This window comes from Nycticebus coucang, chromosome 19, assembly GCF_027406575.1.
Source record: "Nycticebus coucang isolate mNycCou1 chromosome 19, mNycCou1.pri, whole genome shotgun sequence".
In the NCBI taxonomy this organism is placed as follows: domain Eukaryota; kingdom Metazoa; phylum Chordata; class Mammalia; order Primates; family Lorisidae; genus Nycticebus; species Nycticebus coucang.
The window spans coordinates 4,197,814-4,211,526 of NC_069798.1; the positions used below are offsets into that span (position 1 = coordinate 4,197,814).

Here is a 13,713-nt window from a genome sequence, read left to right on the forward strand (position 1 = left end):
GGCTCTCTCCCCAGAGGGGCCCCCTACAGGTTGAACTGAGAACTTGGAGGAGGGAGACAAGATCTCTGAGAAAGGTTTTAAGTGTTTATCTGCCCATCTTGTGCAGGTAGGAGAGTCCAGAGAGCCCTCCAATCCCCTTGATTTCAGAAAACTCCTCTACCCGCCATCCCCTATAAGTCTGTCTGTAAGCAGAACAATTCTCCTCTGTTGCCTTGAACCTAAACCCAGGGATGTGAAAGTACCAAGGTTCTATGACATACCCTAATGAGTGTCTGATTTGTAGATTACCTGGGAATTGATAGAATGTCCAGAAAGTCTTCTTGTTCCTTAAAGAAAGAAGCCGTACACACACCGAGGGATCTAACACAAGATCCAAGCATGCTGTAATTTCGGCGCAACACCCGTGCATGCACAATTAGGCCTGCCACCGAGACTAAAGCAGTGTTTGAAAGAAAGACAATCTTTGAAGCCATGGGAGAGTGATCAATGAGGGGACCAGCTTCCTCTGTGGGGAGGCTGGGGCAGGCCCACTGTGCCTGTGGGGGCCGGGGTATAGGAGAGGGAGCCCCAAGGGAAGCTGAGCTCCACCTGTTCCTTCCAGTAAGATGGGAATCACAGCCTCAGCTGCAGGAGGCTGGATACTTATCCCATCTTGTAACATCAGATGTTCTAAAACCCTGGCAAGACTCCAGGACAGGGGTCAAGGCCAAATCCTAGACTTAGGGACATCAAGCTCTGGTTTCAAGAGATCATTGGCTAGCTCCAGGAATGCAGTGGGAAAGCAGCAGGTCAAGTCAAACTTTCCACAGGACGTGATTCCTGTTGCTGGCAGAGAGGCAAGCGTGGCATGGAGGGCAGACACACGGACCCACCACCATCACCACCCGCAGGAAAGGCTTTGCCAAGCATCAGAAATATATCGCTGTCTGTATATATTCTTGGGTTTGCAAGTCTGCCACCTAGCCAGCAGCCCGAGCGGCCGTCTGCCCACGTGCCTACCTTGCGCAGGGGCACCAGCTTCTTTTGAATTTTGGCCGCAGACCTGCAGTTCCCAAGGCGCGCCAGTCCACCATTCTGCTGAACAGAAACTCCTTTCTCAATAACCCCACAGGCTGACTGGGGCAGCTCAACACCCCCCAGGTACTGCCCAGGAGCAGTAGCTCCTGTCCTTGGCCTGTTTCAGGCCAATACAATTCCATGCTCTTTGTTTCACAACGGAGCAGAAATTCCCCTTTTAAGGAAAAGATCTCCCTTGGTCAAGAGCCAGTAAGTTAGAAAGGCTCTCTGCTCTGGAGGGTGTGACAGCAGGGGGATGGCAGGCTTTCACTTTGTGATTAGGGGATTCCAGGGTGAGAGGTGGGGGGTTAGAGAGGATGGAATAGAAAAGCTGATCTTTGGCATTCCTGCTGCTCACACGGGCTGGCCCTCCTGGAATGACATTGTGGGCATCAGTGAGTTTGGAGAATGGAGAAACCAGATGGGCTCCTTAAGAAGTGAGTTCATGGGGCCGGGGCTTTGAGCTTCTCAGCTGCCCGGATTGACTGTGTCTCTCTAATTACTACTTCTCCTGGAGTTCAGTAAGCTGATATCCCAATAACACCTTTGTTCCCTCCAACATCTAATACTAGCAGCAATTAAAAAAAAAAAAAGCAGAAGAAAGGAACCTAGTAAAACAACTTTTCAGAAACGCTAAGAAAATTTTGAAGAACACATACAGTGTGCATAGAAAGGGCTGGGCTTCTTTCCCCCAACCATTTCTCTGCTAGAATCTTTTACTTTCAATTAGGACAATTTAAGATACACAAATTAGTTTGCACATTGAGTAAAAAAACACTCAAGACAATGGCTTGTGGATGACCCCACACTTCGGCAGCGATATTCTTTTACTGTGCGCAGGACTTTGAAGGTCAAAATACTTTTTACCAGTCATGAGGACTGCCAGGCCCCTCAACCACACCTCATTCTGCTGCAGACAAAGCCAGTTTGTTCTTCTCTTTCCTGAAAAAATCACCGGCTCATCAGTGTGAGAGAGAAACGAAAGGGAGGAGTTGTGGGTTTGGAAAGAAAATGGAGGTTTTGAATGAGTCCAGACATTTCGCCAGGTAACATTTCTTTGAATGTTTTAAAGGCAAAGCTAATACATTTTGAGAAAATTCAAAATGAGATGACTTGCTCTTTGGGAGATGTAACATTAGAATGAAAACCTCTACTTACCTGATTAAAGGTTTTCTTCTCTTTGTACATTTCCCGACTGCCTCTTCTTTTTAGGGAACTCTGAAATAGATGCAAGTGACATTCTGTTACCAAGGGGGGGTCACATGTGACAGTCACCACTAGGTGGACATGTCTTTACAGGTGGGAACATATACAATTTGAGAATCAAGTAAAAAAAAAAAAAAGAAAAGAAAACAAAGAGAAGGAAAGTAAAGAAAGAAAGAAAGAAAGAGCAAACTTAGAGTCAATGTTTAAATGCAGTTGGGTAAGCTGGTGAGATCTTTGAATCCTAATCATTGTATTTGGAGTATTTCTTAATTATTCAGTTTAATGTGAGAGCAGGGTGGCTGGGTTAATGTGTACCAGTGCAGAGAAGGCATGAATAGGAGAAAGGAGGGAAGTTTTGAGAACAGATATATAATATTTCCAGAGCTGGTTTATCTTCCAAATTATGTTTTATTTGAGCTAATATAAAAATTAATTGCTGTTTCCTGTGTGGCCAGATAAAAAAGATGATAGGGAGAAAAGGGGAGCCCTAATTTATGGAGAAAACTTAATCTAGGTTGCAAAATTCTTTGAAAATTTACTCTAGTGCAACATTAGGCCTCCACCTTAAAGACCTCACAGAGTCCACCCCCCTCCTGGGTGTATCCTACAATGGGGGAGGGGAGCTGTCCCACACACTTTAAACCACACCTGCACCTTTGCCTGGTTCAGGCAAGAGATTGCAAATGTGTCTAAACTACAAACGTGAGCATGAATTAAAGGGCCCAGGATGTCTGCAAGAGACTAGCAGGGAACCAGGACAGTTCCTACTAAGGGGACATGTGAAGACAGCAAGAAATGACCGGAAAATGAGCAAGAAGCATCCTGAGGACTATGAAGCAATCTGTAGCCTCTACATCTGGAAAGATTAAGTCAATCCTGAGGGAAGTAGGAAACAAGCAGGTGGAAAGGAGAGCTCGGCTGGCCCCTATTCAGGTCTTGGCAAGGGTAAGAGGCTCTCCTGACACTGCAGCTCCACCCCATCCTTCTGGGCCTCCTCCTGGAGTGGGCTCGGAGCTCCGACACTCGGCTTTATTCCTGTGACCTGTGTCAGAACAGTTTGGAAAGGAGGCTTGTGCAAGTCACTTATATTGCAGATAGAATTTAAGCACATGGACGCAGTACCATTCGTGGCTTAGGAGTCTCACTCTCAGAATCCTAGTTAAGAACCCCATAAATGCATCAGTGTACACAGTTACGATTTAATAAAAACAAAAGAACTGTAACAAAAAAGACAAACAGTTAAAATTCTAGCTGCCCCTTGGCCTCAAGGAGGCTGGAGCCCTGCCTGACACAGGGGTATGAAACCCCAGCTGTACAAGCGGCTTTTTGGTCTTTTTGGTAAAGCAGGTCAACTACAAAGAGAACCAGTCCCTCCAACAGGTAACGTGAAGCCGGTCTTAAGAACAGCTTGACTTTTCCCACTGTCAATCAGTAGGTTTCCTGAGATTTCTGCCTACGCACTTCAGTTGAGGAGTGTCTTTCCTTTGAATGAGCTGAGTGAGGTGAACATTCCTGATGATTCACTGGAGAAGCCTGACAAAAAAGCATCTGGGAAGAGAGCCTGTCCCCGAGCTTCACCTCGGGGACTGGATTCCAGGACTGTAACAGCGACAAGGCCCAAGGTCAGCGCAGAGCCTGCTGGCTACGAGCTGCCCCAGGTTTCATCGTGTCCTCTCCAAGAACAGAGTGCAGGTTCTGTTCGTGCTAAGTATGTAGAAGCGAAACAAAAGTTCCATAAAATCTCTGCAGAATCACTGTTGCTGTGCGTGCTGCTGGAGACAGGAGCACATTCTGGGTGGGGGAGATTGAAGGCAGGAGTCCTGCCGGATGTGTCTTCCCCCGTTGCTGATGGTCTGGAAACTGCAGCCCCAGGTCCTGTGACTGTGCTAGCAAACCACAGAACAGGCAGGGAGTTGTGGAACTCCAGACACAGACCTCATTCATAATGACAACTAGAATGAAAAACACTGTAAGGAGCAAAGTTACCCAGGAATTGCAGTACCTGTATGAGGGAAACCATAAAATCGTGGGATAGACATAAAATAAGACTCAGTGCTGAGTGATGGGACGCCTTTGTTAGTCAGACATCCCTCATGTTTCTCCCCAACCATCTATGACAATTCCTTTCTCTCTATATATATATATTTATAATATACTATTTATATACAAATATACACATACTTTTAGCAAGGGCGATAAGAGGATGGAAGGACACGACAAAATCAAAACTTTGCCAGGCCCAGCGGCAGGTGCCTATTGTCCCAGCTAGCTGCTCAGGAGGCTGAGGGAGGAGGATTGCTTGAGCCTAGGAATTTGAGTCCAGACCTCATCTCAAAATATATATGTATTCATCAAAAATGAGAGATGGTAAACTATGACGCTCAGGACAAACCAACCCATGCTCTGGTTTGTAAACAAGGCTAATTTAGAATACAGCCCCATTTACTATTGTCTGTGGCTGCTTTGCACTGGAATGGCAGAGTTGAACACTAGTGACAAACTATTAAGGCCTACAATGCCTGAAATATTTATTATCTGGCCCTTTTCAGCAATAAAACCCCTGCTAATCCATGATCCAGAAAAATAAAATTGGTGAAAATAGCCATGAACATTTTGAAACGGAAGAATAACAACAGTAGGTCTGCACTAAATACAGAAATACTACAGTGATTTGGTGCTGGTACAGAAATAAACAGACCAGTGGAACAAAACAGAAAGCTCAGAAATTGATTCAAGAATATAAGAGATTATAACAATCAATCCAGGTAGCATTTTAAACCAGTGAGGAAATAATCAGCTATTTGATATGTGTTGGTGAAACAACTGTATAAAAATTATGAGATTAAAAAAACCTAAGATCCAATCCATACTACATAGCAAAACAAATGCTAGATGAATTAGAACTTTAGATGCAAAAAATCATAAAGGAACTAGGAAAAAAGGTACGTTTCTATGTGTTAATGGGGCGTGGTCTTTATAAACAGAAACAAAAGAAGAAAAATTCAGGGAAGACTGACAGATTGGTAACCCTTTTAACCTTTTAAAAACATACCAAAAGAAACCACTTAGAATATTCAAAGGCAAATGATAAACTGAAAAAAAAGACTTTTCTAACACATGACACACAGAAGAATAGTATCTTGCAAGCAATAGAAAAGTCCTCTTTATAAGAAAGTAAACAGGCCCAGTGCCTGTGGCTCAAGCGGCTAAGGCGCCAGGCACATACACCGGAGCCGGCGGGTTCAAATCCAGCCCGGGCCTGCCAAGCAAAAATGACGGCTGCAACCAAAAAATAGCCTGGCCTTGTGGCAGGAACCTGTAGTCCCAGATACTTGGGAGGCAGAGGCAGGAGAATTGCTTGAGCCCAGGAGTTGGAGTTGCTGTGAGCTGTGATGCTGTAGCACTCTACCCAGGGTGACAGCTTGAGGCTCTGTCTCAAAAAAAAAAAAAAAAAGTAAACAAATAGTCAACAAACATGATTTATTAAAACAAGATGCCCCCCTTGTTTTTTGTACTTAAAGATTTACAGACTCAAAAGAAGTAAGGCATACAGTGTTGGCAAGAGCCCAGAAGGCAGGCACTTCCCTGCGGATGAGTGGGCGTGGCGAGCCATGTGCCCCTGCAGAGTGAAGTCTGCCCCACACAGGTATTTGTCCTGAGGCACCAATTCCACCCTGCATCTACTCAAGGACAAATGCAGAGACGTGGGCCCGGATTTACGGCTGATGCTCCTCACAGCACCTTTTGTATAGTAGTTGAATGCTATGGAGGTATTACAGTGATTTTTTTCCCTTTTATTGGGTATATTTAAAGGTATAAGACGTGATGTTTTGATATACTTATCTTGATATGCATTTATATAATGAAGTGATTACAGTCAAGCTAATTAACATAATCATATAGTTTTTTTTCTTTTCTTTCATTTTATTTTGTGGTAAGATCCCTAAAATCCATTCTCTTGACAAATGACCGCTATGCCTTACTGTATTATTAATTACAGTCCTCACTGTTGCACACTGGAACAGATCTCCAGATATAATGATGGTCTTGAAGGACAAGTAAAGACACAGGGACGTGCACACAAGACACAGAAAGGAAAATGCACGTTACAAACGGCACGTACATTGTGATCTTGATACAGTTAAAATGTAAATATGTGTACCGTAGGTGATATACATATATGTAGATTACACGGATACAGGTTGGATGTTGGTTCCCTCCAAACCTCATGTTGAAATGTGATCCCCAGAGTCGGAGGTGGGAACTGGTGGGAAGCATTTGACTCATGGGGGTGGGTCCCTCTTAATGGTTTGGTGCCCTCCCCATGGTAATGAGTTTGCACTTCATTAGTTCACAGGAGCAATGGTTGTTTGAAAGAGCCTGGCACCTCCTCCTCCCTCTCTGCTCCTTCTCTTCATGTGACACACCTGCTCCCCTTTCACTTCTGTCCTGGTTGGAAGCTCCCTGAAGCCCTTTCAGAAGCAGATGCTGGTGCCATGCTTTTTGTACAGCCTGCAGAACTGTGAGCCAAATAAACCTCTTTTCTTTATAAACTACCCAGCCTAAGGTGTTTCTTTATAGCTGTGTTTTTCAACATTTATTTATTTATGTATTTTTGCAGTTTTGGGCCAGGGCCAGGTTTGAACCCGCCACCTCCAGTATATGGGGCTGGCATCCTACTCCTTTGAGCCACAGGCGCCACCCTTTTTTTTTTTTTAATCTCACAGCACACTTGATGGCATATTTAAATTATGCTGATCAAAAAAAAAAAAGAATAAAAAGGTACTTCACTGTGCTTTAAACATCTTTTGAAAACAATGTAATGACCTTTAAAAATTTTCTTGGCACATCTAAGATCATCTCATGGCACACTAGTTGAAAATCACTGCTTTATAGCAACACAAAGCAGACTAACCCAGGACTGGGGGTATACACCAAAATGTTGAACGGGGATCATGTTCAGGCAAAACAGACTAATCCAAGACTGGAAGGTATACACTAAAATGTTAAACAGGGATCAAGTTCAGGTGACAGAATTGTGAGTGATTTTAATATTATTTTTGGTGACATTTCAACCCCTAAATTATCTACAGTGAGTACTATTTCCTTTAAAATGTGGCGGGGGGTGGGGTGGGGTGGGGGAACCAGGAAAGTAAAACTTGTAAAGATGTCAGAGGAAATAGATTATTACCAGTCTCCTCGATAGAATTGAAATGGTGTTTTCATTATCAGATACTCGCCAATTTCTTGGTCCTTCAAGTATAACCCATACTGGTTTCAGAGACCAGGAAGTCCCCTGAAGGTTGGGGAAACTGGCTAGGTAGCCCCCTGCATTAAAGGTCTGGAGGCAGATGGTCCCCTGGCCCAGCATCAAGCAGGCCTGAGAAACAGCCACCACCCTCCAGCACAAGGCAGGTCCTCTCCTCACAGCCACATGCAGAGTGCTGGGTGCCAGGAGGGGAGAGGCAAGAGACCCGGGGGTGGGACAATTTGTGTGAGCATCATTCACGTCCTTTGGATGACTCAGAGACCCAGGGGAGAGTCTCTTCCACAGAACACTGAGGGGAGGAGTGAACGCAGATGATCAGGTAAACGGAGCTCTGCAGGGTGACTACCCTCTTCCTTTAGTCTGATCAACTGCCAGCAAACCAACTGCATAGCCTACTGAAAGAAGAAAGATCAAGTTTGTGAATCTAAACTGAGTCCATCCATGGCTGACACATGTGTTGAGTACTGAATATAATTAAATAAAATATAAAAATAGGAAATTTACATTGCATGCCAATTCTTTTTTTTAAACATTTTTATTTTTTTAATTATTTTTGTTGTTGTTGTTGCATTTTGGCCGGGGCCGGGTTTGAACCCACCACCCTCGGTATGTGGGACCGGCACCCTACTCACTGAGCCACAGGCACTGCCCTGCCTGCCAATTCTCAATGCTTCCTATTTTAACTTAGTCAGTTTCTTCCAACAAATTTCAGAAAAACTGACAAGCTCTCAATTGCTAACGTGTCTCAGAGACTGACTCTGAAGTCTGTGTTTTTACATTTAGATTGATAATAAAAGGAGGCAAATAAAAATTAGGATACTGTAAATCATAAGTCAGTATGGGAAAGGGAGTACAGATGTAAGTTGGTAATTTTCAGAATTCTCACAGATTCTTATTATTTAGAAAGTTTGTAGGTTTTTTGGGCTGGTTTATAGCACATACAGGAATAAAATCAGATTCAGGAAATGAAGACGCAGAGGTCTTCTTCTTCCTTTTAGGAAGAGGTTATCAGATTCTTCCACTCATATCAAAGTTCCCATTTAAGTTCTATGAGATGTGAAGCATGAGAATTACTAGCTTCTCATTCAGATAAAAGTCCTGGGTCCTGACTAGAGGAGCTCCCCCTTCGTTTATTCTTTCCTTCACGGCTCCCAGGAAGACTGCACCTTGCCCTAGAGTTCCGCTGCAGGACCCAATGAACATAATCCCCGCTCAGATTTAGAGAAAATGCTTCATGGCCATAATGCAAAGGAAACCCTTTTTCCTAAGCCCTGTAAAGAGGACAGTGATAATCTCATTACTAGGCATCTACCCTGAAAAAAATATTATCTTATCATAAGGACATTTGCACTAGATTGTTTATTGCAGCTTAATTTATAATCACCAAGATGAGGAAACAACCTAAATGACCACCACCCCAGGAACGGATTAACAAGCTGTGGTCTATGTCTACCATGGAATACTATTCAGCCATTAAAAAAAGATGGACACTTTACATCTGTTATAGGAACCTGAATGGAGTTGAAGAACATTCTTCCTTGTAAAGTCTCACAGGAATGGAAAAGCAAGCATCCAATGTTTTCAATACTTATATAAAGTCAGTGAACAAACTAATACACCCCCACACAAGAGAAAAACTCAATTCAATTCAAGTTGGGGGGAGGGAGGAGAGGGATTAGGGAGCTTCCACCAAATGGCCACAACATAAGGGCACAGGGCACACGTCCTGGGTGTGGGACACAACAACAACAGCGACTTTACCTAACAAATGCAAACATTGTAACCTAATCATTTGTACCCTCATATTAAATCTGAAAATTTAAAAAAAAGGGACAGTGATGATGTTAACAGCCAGCATTTTGGGGGCACTTATTCATGCCAAGCACAATGCCAGACCCTTTCTTTACATGAGCATCTGTTGTGGACTAATTGTGTCTCCCCAAAATCCATATGCTGAAGCCCTACTGTGATGGTATCAGGAGGTGAGGGCTTTGGGAGATAGTTAGGTTTTGATGAGGTTCTGAGGGTAGAGACCCCACAATGATATTTAGTGTCCTTATAAGAACAATCACCAGAGCCTCTTTGTGTACCACGGCAGGATTCAGTGAGAAGGTGGCTTTCTGCAGGTCAGGAAGAGGGTCCTCACCAGAGCCCAACAGTGCTGGCCCCCTGGTCTGAGATTCTGCAGCCTCTATAACTATGAGAAAGAAACGTGTGTGGTTTCGGCCTCAAGCCTGTGGCATTTCATCATAGCAGCCTGAGCCAACAGAGCCAATATCTAATCTAATTCAATTTAATTCTTATGAAGCTCTGGAAAGGCAAACATTATTAACAGACAAGAAAAAATAAAACACAGAAAAAGTTAGGTAATATCTTATTCATGTGGCTCTAAAAAAAAAAAGTGTCGGGTAATGTTTCAAGGTTCCCCAGGTTTGGAGATGGGGCACCAGCCTCTCTCCAACCCCGACCCCGTGCTCTTGGTCACGGCTCTTGGATGCTCAGATGCCTTTTAGGGCCCACAGAGTCCAATCTCCCAAAGTTGGGCTGTTTTTCTTTTTTGTTTTCTTGAGGTTTCTGAGCCCTGAATTGCTGAGTCTTCTTATCCAAAAAATCTCTGCCTTTCTTTAGTAAAAGAGCACAAAGAACTATTATAGGAATGGGTAGAAATTGCTATATTCATGGGGCCCCTCACAGCTGTGCAACGGTGTGTGCTGGTGCTCTAATGGCTTCTGAGAGGATCTGAGGCTGCAGACAGCAGAAGTCCTTAGTTGGAAATGTAAGACAGAAAACCACTATCAGAGGACAAAATGTCACAAAGTAAATGAGGAAAAGAGAAGAAAATTACATCGAGGCACCTATCCTAAAGGAAGGCAGAATCATGAAGTCAGATCATGGCTTGGGATTCCTTGCAGCCAAGACCAAGTGGGAGGTGGGGGTGAAGGAGCCCAGGGCCACAGCCCAGCCAACAAGTGCAAAGTCTAGGGCCAGCAGGCCCACCCAGAATGCAGCAGAGGCCCCAGGGGACAGGACATGATGATAAAAATGGCGGGTCACAGCACATGCAAATTTGGGGAACATGACATACATCTGCTTTGCAACAAGGCTGCTCAATTCATTTTAAACCTTGGGGACATAATATCTTGAAGCCTAGTCATTGGAAAACTGCTGGCTACAACTACCACACAGTTGTCTGAATTGACCATCACAACATAAACTAAACCAAAGATGACAAAGTAAAAACTGTCAATTCTAATTAATACACACAGAAAAATTGAAGCTGATGACCGTTACAAAACCATAATAATGAGTGCACCCCAAACAAAGTATCCTTTCCCCAAATTTCTAAGAATTCTTAGTTTGAATGTGCAATGGGGGTAGGCGCTGGGCAACACCACCAAGCTTCATATTAAGTATGGAACTAGAATCCACACTGCAGAAAATCCTGCTGAATCACTCAGCCAGTTGGTAACCAGGAAGAGGCCCTTAAACACTCACAAAGGTGAATAACTATAGAAATGTATGCCATTTGCCTGAAGGTAACTCTCTGTCTTTTTAAAGATAATTTGTGTCCAGCCCTCCCACAGGCCTGGAAAGAAATCTACCAGTCCATCAAGAGAGACAAATTACCTCCTAGTCTAATGAAACAATGAAAACAAAACAAAGCCAAAAATCATACAAATAGATACAATATTAAAGTGCCCTCTTTTCAGAGAAAATTTATCACTTTTTTTAGATGTATTTAAAATGAAAAATAGTGGTTTGTTTAATTTTCAAAGAAGAAAGCATATGAAAAAGTTCTGAGTGACTCCTGACGCTATTTTGTAATAATCTACAGACCTAATTTGACTTGCGTAGCCTTCATGGCATTTTCTTAGTTATTGTATGTAGACATTTGTATTCTTAGTTATTCTAAATGAGAGTGCACTATTACACCAATAAAACCTTATGCAGTGAGCAGGGCGCCGGCCCCAAATACCAATGGCGGTGGGTTCAAACCCAGCCCCGGCGAAACAGCAACAAAAAAAATAGCCGAGCGTTGTGGCAGGCATCTGTAGTCCCAGCTACTGGGGAGGTTAAGGCAAGAGAATCACCTAAACCCAGGAATTGGAGGTTGCTATGAGCTGTGATGTCATGGCACTCTACCAAGGGTGAAAAAAGTGAGACTCTGTCTCTTAAAAAAAAAAACAAAAAAAAACCTTATGCACATAGTCATCAAAACTCAGAGAATGTAAACTCAAGATATATGCATTTCAGTAGATGTAAATTAACTTAAAAAAAAAAAAAACAAAAAAAACCAAAAAAAACCCAGTATGGACAAAACCTGAGCGCTAGGTAACAATGTGTATTTTGGGGAAAATGAATGGGTTATTAATGATCCATTGTCAAATGTGCCAAAAAATAAGATAAGTGACTAGGAAAACAGATGGTCAGACAAACAGATGTGATAAAACAAGCACAGTAAAATGTTAACATGGAGTGTGAGATCTGGGTACATGGGTGTGCTCACTGTAACCTCGAGTGTGAGAGCTGGGTATGCGGGCATGCTCACTGTAACCTGGTGTGAGAGCTGGGTATGCAGGTGTGCTCACTATAACCTGGTGTGAGAGCTGGGTATGCGGGCGTGCTCACTGTAACACTGAGTGTGAGAGCTGGGTATGCGGGCGTGCTCACTGTAACCTGGTGTGAGAGCTGGGTATGCGGGTATGCTCACTGTAACCTGGTGTGAGAGCTGGGTATGAGGGCGTGCTCACTGTAACCTGGTGTGAGAGCTGGGTATGCGGGCGTGCTCACTGTAACCTGGTGTGAGAACTGGGTATGCGGGCGTGCTCACTGTAACACTGAGTGTGAGAGCTGGGTATGCGGGCGTGCTCACTGTAACCTGGTGTGAGAGCTGGGTACATAGGCGTGCTCACTATAACCTGGTGTGAGAGCTGAGTATGCGGGCGTGCTCACTGTAACCTGGTGTGAGAGCTGGGTTTGTGGGCATGCTCACTGTAACACTGAGTGTGAGAGCTGGGTACATGGGCGTGCTCACTGTAACACTGAGTGTGAGAGCTGGGTATGCGAGCGTGCTCACTGTAACCTGGTGTGAGAGCTCGGTATGCAGGCGTGCTCACTGTAACCTGGAGTGTGAGAGCTGGGTATGTGGGCATGCTCGCTGTAAAATTGTTTAAGGTTTGCCTATATACTTGAAAATTTTCATAATAAAATGTGAAGAAAAACATTAGGCACATATGTTTTCATCTTCACTAAAGATAGTTACATATAGCCATTAAAGGATGGTTACTACAAATTTTTAGTGAAGGGAAAGTTTTCACAAAATATCAATCTTTTATATGTAAGACAAAAAAGATACACTCAATATAATCTCAACAAGATTAAACATTTTTGTCTTGGAAATGTCTGGAGGCAAATATACTGAGATGCTGACAGTCTCATCAATGGGGAGTAGAAATTATGGGTGACTTTATGATTTTGTTTGTAGATTTTTTTTGTATTCCCCCAGAAAGGCAAAATTAATATATATTGGTTTTTCAAATCAGTTTTTAAGGGCCCTGGGATTAACCTAGTACAATGCAGACATCCGCACGCCCCTTTAAACTTTGGCTCTTCCTCACCTGGAAGTGATGGATGAAATGGACGGGCTCCAGGCACTGTGGCCAGACAGAAGTGGACGGGAGATTAAAGGGGAGGATTAACCCCAGGCAGGATTAGCTCTGTGCTCCCAGGGATCCTCAGATACAGCTCCGAGCAGAGGACAAAGTAATGCCTAATGGACATTTGAGAGCAACAATGAAACTCTGAAACTAATTGCCTTCCCCGGCTCCAGGATCCTATCCAAGAGGCTCTCCCGCTGGGTGCGGCTTAATAATACTCCACCAATTTACTGACCCATATCTGCCAGGATCCATGTTATCTGGAGCCACTGCTTAGTTCCATTAATCATCCACCAGACTGTTAAGAAATATCGAGTGTCCCTGGCAGGCATTCTGCATAAAAGCCATTCATGTCCCTCAGTGAACTTCAGCAATTCTCATTTCCAAGCACCAGCAGCTTGGATTCCTACTTCCAAGCACCTACCAGGGCACACTCTTTGCCCCATGGCTTCCTGGTTCTTGTGCAGCAAAAGTGCATTCTCTCCCCTGCTCCATTATCCTCCACCTCTACCCAGGGAATTGTAA

At 43.7% G+C, this 13,713-nt stretch overlaps 1 protein-coding gene across 9 annotated transcripts in view; it reads right to left on the reverse strand.

Moving 5' to 3' along the window:
- Nucleotides 1-13,713, reverse strand: part of MTCL1 (microtubule crosslinking factor 1) — a 134,461-nt gene that overhangs the window by 53,022 nt on the left and 67,726 nt on the right. For 4 of the 9 annotated variants that reach the window (XM_053571761.1, XM_053571763.1, XM_053571758.1 and 1 more), the window contains exons 4-5: nucleotides 2,215-2,274; nucleotides 1,000-1,077 (exon numbers count right to left, since the gene is read on the reverse strand). In XM_053571761.1, coding sequence (XP_053427736.1) covers nucleotides 1,000-1,077; nucleotides 2,215-2,274 — 138 coding nt within the window. The remainder of the gene's footprint in view (nucleotides 1-999; nucleotides 1,078-2,214; nucleotides 2,275-13,713) is intronic. The other 5 variants (XM_053571764.1, XM_053571760.1, XM_053571766.1 and 2 more) reach the window with 2 other exon arrangements.